The sequence below is a fragment of the Gavialis gangeticus genome, unplaced genomic scaffold (genome assembly GCF_001723915.1).
Source record: "Gavialis gangeticus isolate Ggan-Ray unplaced genomic scaffold, GavGan_comp1, whole genome shotgun sequence".
Classification (NCBI taxonomy): Eukaryota; Metazoa; Chordata; order Crocodylia; family Gavialidae; genus Gavialis; species Gavialis gangeticus.
The window spans coordinates 39,088,854-39,100,373 of NW_017729004.1; the positions used below are offsets into that span (position 1 = coordinate 39,088,854).

The 11,520-nt window shown below is 38.7% G+C and overlaps 1 protein-coding gene across 1 annotated transcript in view; it reads right to left on the reverse strand.

The window, feature by feature from the left end:
- Positions 1-1,461: 1,461 nt before the first annotated feature.
- GPR158 (G protein-coupled receptor 158) overlaps positions 1,462-11,520 on the reverse strand; it is a 460,201-nt gene continuing 450,142 nt past the window's right edge. The window contains exons 11-13 of the mRNA XM_019507955.1: positions 10,533-10,638; positions 4,623-4,769; positions 1,462-3,875 (exon numbers count right to left, since the gene is read on the reverse strand). Of these exons, the coding sequence (XP_019363500.1) occupies positions 2,406-3,875; positions 4,623-4,769; positions 10,533-10,638 (1,723 nt within the window). The 3' untranslated portion in view covers positions 1,462-2,405. The remainder of the gene's footprint in view (positions 3,876-4,622; positions 4,770-10,532; positions 10,639-11,520) is intronic.

Genomic DNA, 11,520 nt, shown 5'->3' on the forward strand with positions numbered 1-11,520 from the left:
TGTTCCTGCAGGGCTCCACATGCTTGGTGACATACAGAGTTCTATCCATTCTCAGAATGAAGCCTACATACCCGCAAGGGAATCAGGCCTTGCACATGAGACTTCATAGAAATCCCATTGAAGTCAATGGGAAAAGCCTTGCTGACTTCAGTGAGGTTTGCGTCAGGCCCTGGATAAAGTCTGTGGTCAGGGAAGAAGAACTATGTGCATACTCAGATTATTTTTTTCCTTCAAAAACAGGCACAGTCCTGGAGGCAGGGTCATGTATTTTCCTCTCCCCTTCCATAGCTTGACCCAAGTGGACTCTCTGCCTGTCTCTCAGTTCGGGAAAGGCAAGGAAGTACTCTCCACATCCCAATTTACCCAAGCCCTTCTTGTCATTAGAGTTTCTCTTAAAACCCCCCATCTTCTATGAGGCCCACAAGTCAGTTTATCAATATATATGTATGTGCATGTGTGCATTAAATAGGATATATTAAATAGGATATTTTATATCTATCTATATATATAAATATATAGATAGCTATATATTTGTTGTTTTATACACATCTATAGCTACATAGATATAGATATATATCAATGTATACATAGATATATAGATATATCTCTAAATATATATATAGATGTATATAAAACAACAAACCATTAAATTAATCTTATGGTGGGTTTTCCCAGTGAATTTCATCATCTCTTTTAAAAAAAAACTTTATGACTGGGTGTTCCTTTATTTTTGCATACTGTACAGCACCAATAAGAGTCAGCAATAAATGAAGTACCAAAGGTACCTTAGTAGTACTACACTTAAATGGACCTGGCCTACTGTTATTATTATTAGTCTTTGTCACCCTCTTCTGTCCTGATCCTCTTTTTCACGTGTTTTACTTGGAATTAACTGAAAGTCTCTTTGTCTTGAACAGGGAACAGACTAGTGTATAAAATTAAGCTTATGTGCAGGATAAAAACCTTAGTTATTACTGGGTATTAATTTTGTATAAAATATTAAATTTTATGTAACATTTACATATATACATCAGACAAACATTTCTAAGTACTTTTGGGGTGGGATTAGATGCCCTTTTCTTTTTCTATCTTTTGATTGCATTTTGTGGGGGGGAAATATTCTTTTGGGGCTCCTTTTTTCTCTTTCTGATTCTGCACATCTGGTTCATGGAAGTTTACCAGCAGGATAAACAACATACTGCAGCTCTAAACCAGCTAACCTGCAATATCTCCCGGAATTGTACATTTGTGGTTCAAACTCTTAAGTGTAGTCTTTATCATTCTTGTTTTTATCCTTTAGAAGAAAATTGTCACTGTAAATTGCTGAGAAAGATGATGATGATGATAGATGATAAAAGCAGGAGCTCTGCAGTGATAATATGAAATTAGCCAGGTTTGTAACAAACAACAGATAAGTTGTCCTTGGACTTACCAGAATATGCAGCTAAGACGATCTGATCCCCACTAATAACAAAGTTTATGAGCATTAACAAAAAAGGGCAAGATGAGCAACTTACCTGGTATAAAACCCCTGAATAATACAGTATCAAATGATAATTTTAAATAATAGAGAATAAAACAAAAACTCACACTATAAAATCACAGGAAAAGAAAACCAAGGTATTTTCCCATACAAGGTATGGCTTTCATAGCCAGTGAAAACTTACTGTAATTCTATAAATAAAATCTACGGCAGGTATTTTAAGTTGCAATAACAATAGAGTATCTGCAGATTGCATAAATATGTTGTTGTGTCACATAATATCAAAGTTATTTGCAAAAATTATACAATCTGGAATGCTTTAATATGAGACACAACAATGTACTTAAACATACATTAATAAGAAAATGAGAGCAATCATTATATAAAATGTATTTTTGGGATGCGTTAAGTTAGCAGTGCTATCAAGGTTAAATAAGTAAAGTGAAAAGTTGTCTTTTCGGTAAGCTGCTCATTGATCCCAAATTTTGCCATCAAGACTTTCTCCGTGCCATACTCCTGTTGGATCTTTAGAGTCCCAAGGGCAAGCTGCAAGCAGTTGGGAGCCTTTAGGGATAATTCTGTTAACATCTGTGGTGTTTGCTTGTCATAGCCATTTTTTTTTCCTGTTTGTGAAAGAGAAATGATTTGGTAAAGGCAGATTTCATTCATTTAGACTGTAAACTTCTTAGAGCAGGGACCATGCTCTGGACACCACTCATCATATTGTTGGCACTCAGTAAATAAACAACAACAGTATGAATAATTCACTTTGCCAATTTCCCACTTATTTGTTGTGCTGATCCCCTTGGTTCAGTAATCTCCTTAGGAATTTTCAGATCCTTTTGGCCTACTTGCCCTCTCTCTTTCCTCCTTTCTGTAATCTTTCTTTCTGGAGTTGCTACTCTTGTCAGTCCAAAACCTCTTATTTTTGAGGTGTTGCTGTTTTATTTGCACTTAAAGCAGATGTGTTCGATAAAGCTACACTTCTTTCTGCATTTGGTAAATCTGGTGTGTCATACTCCCATGGACAGACTTCGGCTCGAGATGTTAAAGGCTGCTGTAAGTTACTGCTTGGTTTATAAGAGTCAGATGAAAACATATTTCCCTCAGAGGAAGATGCATTTTTTTTCTGTTCTCCCAATTGATTGAGCTTTTCCTTTTCTACTGCTTGCATGGCTGCTTTAGGGGGAAGTTCCTCAGATTCCCCTGCACAAGTATTTGCTGTGTATTTATTAACACTCTCACATTTAAACCCAGGGACAACCTGAGACTTGGAATTCAAATGTTTTTTCTCATCTTCCAAAAACTGCTGCTCTTGTGTCTCCCGAGCACGTGCTTCAGATTTCTCTGTGCTCTTCTGATTTGACTGCTGATATCCTTCAGCTGTCTTAAGCTTGTGATGAGATTTCCCCTTTGGCTGGGAAGGGTGACTTTTCTCTGGTTCAGAGGAAGCAATAGACACATGTTTTTGAACTTTAGATTCAGAAGGCACAGGACCAGGCATTTGGTCATAGAGCTCCCAAGGACAAACCTCTGCAATGTCAAAATTGTCCTTATGCAGTGACTTAGCCAGGCCTGTGTCAGAATTTGCAGACATCTGACTAACCTTTTGCTGTTTCATGATTCCAGATTTATGGGGTTTTTTTGCCTCCTCAGAGTGGGTAGAATTCTTCCGATGGGAATCTTTTTGCTCCCCTTTATCTGAGACTGAATGCTTTTTGCTGGCCTCCTTACCTTTCTGTTGAGATTTATGGGATTTGCTGTTTTCTTCCAGGTTTTGCATTTTACCAGTTAATCCCAGAGTCTTTTCCTTGGCACTAGCAATAACACTAAGAGATTTTTGTAACACAGACGTTCTTGGATGCAGAGGCTTCTTATCTGCACTTAAGTTATGTGCACTTACAGATTTGCACACCAAAGGGACAGATTCAGTGGACACAGCTTCAACTTTTTCCGTTGCTTTTTTTGTTAATTTGTTTCCACTCAAAGAATCCAGCAGTGAGTTCTCTGTACTTATAACTTCTGCACTTTCTGTAGTTAAGCTATTAGGCTGTTCTGTTTGATCTCTAACATGATCATAAGTGCTGTGGGACTTTTTTAATGAAAAGACTCTGTTTTTCAAAGACTCCTCTTTTGGCTTTACATAACTGGTGGAATCCTGGGGGTTTTTTCTCTGTAAAGCAGCATTTTTTGCAGAACTGTGCTCCATAAGGTCTTTATCCTCCCTAGAGCACTGCCTGGTGACTGTCTCAGGGATTTCAGTAATTCGTCTCATTATTGAGCGGCCCAAGCCCTTTTTTGAGCACCGCTTTTTCTGGAGATGTGGGTTATTAGCAATCATCTTTTTCCTTTTGTAGATTTCAAGTTGTGCATACAGTTTCTTCAACTCATCCTGCAAAACAAAAGCAAAACTAATACGTGCAACACAAATCAAGTCCAGTAACCAGGCTAGGTGACCTGCATTTAGATTAGAATGAACTGAACATTATATTGAATTATTTACTACGACTTTTCTAGTGTTTGCCATTTTTCCATGTACTTAATTACAATATTTGTATTATAAAGGTAAATTCAGACCTACACCCACTGCACAGAATAGTTATCATTTAATATGGTCTCATGGCATATAACATGCCAGGATTAATATGCAGTCATGATGTACTTTCACTATTCACCTGGCATGCAGTGGATGATTAGGCTGTATTTTGGATAGCATACACTCAAACCAATTCAATCAGAAGTAGTCCTTTTATCCAATAAAGCAGGGATCTCATTTGAGGAGATTATTAGGTTTCATAAATTTATATATTAAATGATGACAACAAATGACATATCACTGTGTCAGTGGTCATACTTCAAAACTGGCTAGAAGAGCCTCTGTTCCCAAAATGGGTCATGCCAGGGATATTTCAAACCATTCAATCTTGAGTGATTCTCTTAATAGCATACAACAAAGCCCTGTCCACATTTGTGTATTTCCCTAAATGTATGTCACACAACTTGATACTACAGTCCTTGCTAGACACAAAATGGCTCATTTTGCTGCGTGTTTGCAGTAAAAAGAAATCAAACTGGTGTAGCTCAGAGTTTAGAAAAACACTTCTTAAGAACAAATTACTCTTAAAAGCATAGTAGTTACCCTGATGTCTTCAGGATCCAAACTATGTTCACTCCATGCTGAATTGATACTGCTGTTTAGGTAGGACCCAGATCGACCCATGTCAAGTTCATCTTCATATGCCTCAGTAGCTATATCATCTCGAGGATTATTGCTTGAGTGGGAAAACTGCAATACATATTTGTAAGAGGATGCTGCAGTTAACATATTGTTAAGTTTAATGTTAATGTTCTAAAGTATACAACTATTCTTCACACTCCATTTTACCCATCTGGCCTCAAATGGTCGCAATCACCACATAAATGTTATTAGAACAGGGAATATATTATAGAGTATTATTTTTATAGACTGGGTACTATTTTTAGTGGTTGGTTAGCCTGAAAAGGTTTAGAGGTTCATTTTAAAAAATCATTCCTAGCTTTCTATGCTTATCCAAATCTCTAGGATTAAACTAGGTGCAGGATTTCTAGTTCTTTCAGGGAGGCTGCGAATACCACAAAAATAACCTTTGCACAGAGTTTAATAATCTCGTGTATTGTAGCTCTCCCATTTTATGTCTTGACTAAAAAAAGGAAGAGACAAGGGTGCAAACATGACTTATGAGGAAAGACTGAGGGAACTGGGCTTATTTAGTCTAGAGAAGAGGAGACTGAGAGGGGATTTAAAAGCAGCCTTGTACTACCTGAACGGGAGTTTGAAAGAGGATCAAGCTAGACTGTTCTCATTGGTGGCAGATGACAGAACAAGGAGCAATGGTCTCAAGTTGGAGCAAGGAATTTTAGGTTAGATATTAGGAAAAACTTTTCTCACTAGGAGGGTAGTAAAACACTGGAACAGGTTACTCAGAGATGTGGTGGAATCTCCATCCTTGGAAGTTTTTAATACCCAACTAGACAAAGCCTTGGCTGGGATGATCTATTTGGGTATGGTCCTGCTTTGAGCAGGGGGTTGGACTTGATGATCTCCTGAGGTCCCTTCCAACCCCAATTTTCAATGATTCTAAGCATTTGCGTGACCTGGCTCTAGTCTAGTGTAAGCCATCTAAACATGAGTTGGGATCTCATGTGTGCAAGTGTTCGCCATTTGCTGGGAGGAGGTTCTGGCAGCCCAAGACAAGTAACTTGTGGGGAGCTGCTTGGTTTGGGGCTAGCCTGGTCAGGATTGGGGGAGTTAAAACAGCTCAGGCCCAGACCTGTGGTGAGTGGCTGGGCTTTCCCAACCCCAGGGCTGTGTTATGAACACATACAGGCATTCACTAGGCCAAATTAACCCTTCCTAGACTGGGTAAACCATTTGCTGCTCTACGGTTAGTTCACCTCTAAAAGCCATGGTGTGCAAGTGCTCACAGGGCTTAAGTTGCCCTACAAATAGTGCTGAGGTGAACTGACTTTAGCTCAGGCAAGCTATTTTTAGGGAGACCTAAACCTATGAGGCACTTGGACACTGTGGCAGTTAGATCGTCCTCACTTTGGTTAGGAGAACCTAAACATAATGCTTAACCCTGTACCACATTCAGGATCATTAGATATGAACTTCACATATGATAAGTGTGGAAGGGACTGTCATTCAAGAATTGGGCTCTACAGCCGCACTTGCAGATGTGCAATGAGCTGATGCCTCATTTGGCACAAATCTCAGATGCATATGCTTATGTACCCAAGGTGTGCTCAATATGAAAAATAAGGAGAAAAATAGTTAGCCAATCCTACCTTAATCTTAACAAAGGTTCACTCCAAAGGGGGGAAAAAAGGTTTGAAACTGTTCCTTTTTTTATTCATACTGGTTCACTTGCCCCTATTAATATGAGCCAGAGAGTAGCTGTTATAAACTGGTACAGCCTCATTGACTCCATGTCTTTACATCATAGCATATGGGATTTGATCTGTATACTTATGGTCACATTTAGTCTCTTGTTTTCTAGAATTTGTCAAGCTGTAAGGTGAAACCTCTGTGAAGAGGCACTCAGAAAATATATAGGAAAGGGAATTTTAATCTGTGTCTCTGAGATACAGCTTGAGAAAGATTAATTTTAAAAAAACTTGGTGGAAAATGATGTTTTTAACATGCTTGAAAAAGCAAGTGGATATGAAACAGAAAATATAAACTATTACTAAAAACATCAAATCAGTAAAAATGACTGCAGGATATTCAAAGTTTGCATCACAATCTTGCATTGGTATGACTCGTTATTTTAGGCATATTTGATAGATAAAAGCATGCACTGCTTTGAGACATCAGCAATAGTTATAAATAGCAGCAGGGTGAGCTGAGAATTATGTCAAACCTAAGTGTGAAGGTTTTTGTTTTATTTTTACCCTTAATATCCTCTTTGGTCCTTGTCCTTTGGACTATTATATAAGGAAAATTTTATGGGTCTTTACAACACCACCATTATGAAGTCAATGTTTTGATGGGATTTTCTGCACAAAGAATGCTATATTGTAATCATATCATCCAGAATCTCATTGTCACAAGAACACATCACACTGAAATGGTATTTATTCGATCCTTTGAAAATCCAGTGCTAATGGAACAAAATGCTGTATAAATAAATTTGTTTTAAAGTCCATGTGCTTGTAAAAATTCCTTTCCAATATTAAGTCAGTTTTCTCTACTGCTGAACAAGGCAGGGAGAAAGACAGGATTGGCAGAACCCTAAACAATAAGAAAAAATAATATACAGCAGAGGGCCCTGTATTACACCAATATGTATTTCAATTGTATTTAACAAAATATGGGAATGTGTGGTGGATGGAACTGCACACTACCCCTTTTTACAGAACAATTACAGTGTAATAGCAACTGACAGGATGGGCAGAGCCTGGTCCTTACACAGGCCAGATCTGGCCAGTGGACCCAAACTGGCAACCAGGGCAGATGCAGTGGCGCCCTATCTGCCTTCGCAGAGGAGGGCCAAAAGGAAACCCAGCCCCAATCCAGCTGTGTGGGGTAAGGGGGCATAGTCTAGCCCCAACTTGGCCCCATGGGCTGATCTAGCCCTAAGGGGGTAGAAGGCATGACCCGACCCTGCAGGAGAAAGTGGACATGGCTTGGCCCCAGCCGGGCTGGGTGGGAGGAAAGGGGGCATAGCTCAGCCCTGTGGGTGAGGGAAGGAGGCATGGTCCAGCTCCAAACCAGCTGCACATGAGGGGGGTCCAGCCCTGCAGGAGGAAAGATGTGGTGCGCAGTCTCAACTTGGCCAGGGGGAAGGGAAGGAGGTGTGGTCTGGCCCCAACTTGGGTGGGTGGAGGGAAGCGGGTATGGTCCAGACCCATGATGATGAATGGAGAAAGGGACTTGATCTGGTCCCGAACTAGCTGCACAGAGCAATGGGTGCATGGCCTGGCCCTGATCTGGCCGTGCTAGTGGAGGGTTGTCTCCTGGCTGTAACCCACTCTGTAGGGCTTGGGAATTTGGCAGTAGGGAGGGGTGGGCAGGGGGTAGCTCCTACTGCTTCCCCACTGCCAAATTTCCCCACCTGTGGGGACCACTGTGAACTGGATGTCAAGGCTTCGCAGGCTGGAGGTTGAGCACCCTGGACTAAAGGGAAATAAAACACATGTTTTACCAGTGGGTTTCACAAGAATGGCAGGACTGAGAAATCTTGGGTACATTTCCAGGATCTGAAGGGGAGCATGCTTCTGCTCTGTTGCTGCCATCTTGTCTTTTTCCAAGTCCTGTCTCTTTCCTCCTGCACCCATTTTTTAATACTGTTGACCCCCACTGACTCCTTGTCTCAGTCCAAATCACCTTATCTAGCCTGTCCTAGTTGCTGTTTTTTGAGTGTTTGATATCAAACCTAGTCTCATTTCCTAGGCAGTCATCCCATCACCACATTTGCCTGTTCAAGCCTTCCTACACTCCTCATACCAATCTTCTTAACCAGTCAGTCCCAGCTATCCTTAGGTCCCCATTAACTCCTCACTTGGTCTCAATCTTCTTCCATCTTCCACATCTCCCATTTCTTGTCCTAACTTTTTCTCTCCTCAATCCTGGGTCTTGATTTTGTCCTTTCTCTGTTCAAGTCAAGAAGACCTGAACACTAGTAATGAGAATGCAAGGAAGTCTTCCTGATCTTATTTCCTCTGTCTGATATCACAGCAGTCCTGAGACACTGGCCAGAAAAAGCCTTCCACATTCCCGCAGCCCTGTGATAGAGCATGTTCTGCCCAGAGAGAATCTTTGATACATTTTGCTGCCAAACTCTAACTTGCCTTCCACTGACTGGGCATGAACTCAGATTTTTCAAGTTCACACATGGGAAATTTATAAGAAACTAAATATAGGGTCTGATAATGCTGAACAACATTAAACTGTAGGTGTTTCTAAGAGATTAGTTTAAGCAACTCCATTCCTCACCACTATCTCACTTCTCACTATCTGGAGAAGACTGAAGGGGGATTAGAAAATAAGCTTCAAATACCTGCAGGGCAATTATAGAGAGGATGGAAATGGGTTTTTTCATAACCATTGAGGACAGCACTTCAAGCTTCAAAAAGGGAAATTTATGTTGGAGATTAGGGAGAATTTTCTGACTACAGGGGTGGTCAAGCATTAGAACAGGTTACTTAGAGAAACTGTAGAATCTCCATTTTGGGAAGTTTTAAAGAACAGGTTGGATAGACACTTTGCTGGGATCCTTTAGTCAGGGATGATCCTGCCTTCAGCTGGGAGCTGGGCTAGATGACCTTGTGAGGTCCTTCCAACCCTACTTTCCAATGATCTCCCATTCTCCATTCTACAAATCTAAGGCACTTTCTCCCCCCCACCAACATAGTTACACTAACCAGAGTCAGCTAAACAAATAATTTCTTTTGGATTGAGACAATACCAACCTGATTTCCATATGACATCAAGGAACCGCAATATCTTTTATTTCAGCTTCACACATTCTGACTGTAGATACTACACCTTCTTCCCAAACACCATCTTACTATAAGCTGTAGAGACTGCCATACCTAACACAGGCTGGATATCACAATTTTCACCCTCCCAACATAGACCAAAATGAACAGATTTTATATAGGGCTCCCATATTATATTCACCATGTTAAGTCTACGTAAACTAAATACTGTTTTGTGAATTGTCTTACTGTTATTCACCAAGCAAGTCCACTCTAAGATTAAACATTTCTAGAAGCGAAATAAATGAACAAACTAAGACCAAAAGACAATAATAAAGTTAAACCCCAAAGAATAATTCATTGGATATTTTCTAAGCCTCTTCTTAATTCAGACACATCTCATAGCAATACTTTTAAAGCAGCTTATTATCCTAAATCCTGAAAGGCAGCAAGAGTCTTCTGATTTACTAATATGAACACTGGCTTATGATTTTTACACTTAACAGAAAAATATTGATTATCAAAGGCCAGAAATAATTTAATGGTAGAATTCCAGAAATTCAATTCAATTAAATTTATTACGGATTTTGGTTAAAAGCTTTGCTCCTGAAAACAACATGACAAACATACAGCCATAATATAAATAAATTTAAGCAAAAATAACAGAAATACAAATATAATAATAAAATTAAGCCAAACATTATAAAAACACTATTCCTACTCCTAGAATTAACATAATCAAGTATAAATATAGTATAAATGGTTAAAGTATGAATATAATGATAAATCGGATCATAAATCTATAAAAATATGGTATATAGGTCCATAATTGACAAAGTAAAATTAAATATGGTGATACAATTTATCAGTCATATCAACAATAAAGGATGTTTAACCCTGATTGCTTCAATAGAAATGTATTAGTTTCCCCAAATATTTTAACAAAAGAGGACTGAAAACAAATCTTTGTTACTGGACCAAAAACGTAATCCTCCTCTTCCAATAACCTGGTAATTTAAGAAAGAACATGTGTGCACAATTATATATTTCTGTTGATTAGTAAGAAAAAATAACAACAACGGCATACCTTTGGAATCAGAAGCAGCCCAATGGTAACTGTTACAGTCAAGTGTGTATGTGCAAAAAACAGCATCAACATCCAATCAGACTGAAGTTTCAAGGCAAGAATAAATCTGAAAGTAGAATTTGGAGAGCTGGCATTTCATCTTTTTCAATGCATTAAATCTAAGAATCTTAATATTCCTGGAGATCATTTTTATATAAAGATCAAATATGAATAAGTTTGGCTTGCATAACTTTGGTACAGACTAAAGGTTACACATGTATGATAACTCCAAAGGACCTGAGAAAAAAAAATGCAAATCTTAAATGATGTAGCCCACCATTTAATCTGACTCTACTAAGCCACATCTCCAGCTGGTATAAACTGTCACAGCTTCTTTGACTTTAGTTAATCTGTAACAGTTTATATAAGGTGAGAATTGGACCTTCAGTTTTAAGTTATTTAATTATCATAGTTATTTATATCACTTGCCATGCATTTCATAAATATTAAATGTTCCTAAGTTGCAGTTACAGGAAAGGTCTGACAAGTTATAACGTAGGCTACAGTAAAAACAGAGAACTAAACTGAAATACATTTTAATGTGGAACAGAAATGGCCTTGATTGCAGGAGCTCCCAGCTGAATACTACAGGGCTTAACACCGGTACAAACTTCAGTAATTCAATAATAATTTAATATTTTTCTTTGTTTCTTTAAGAGTGGTTTAATAAGCACTGCAGTTAAAGCTGGCTGAAGCATGGTTTATCTGCATTTGTGAGTTACCAAAGATTTCAATGGTAAGCAATGAAATGGATGAATAGACATGCCATTGGCTTGTAATTTGAAGGTTTAAAAAAATAGAAATGGTATTGGCAAGCTCTTTAAAGTTAACTAGTATACACTGCCCAGGAACTATGTGCTTTTGTTAATGGTATTAGTCTGGCATGAAACCCTGTCTTACTTGTCACAATGAGTTCAAGGTAATTTGTTGTTTATTACACCGTAAGCAT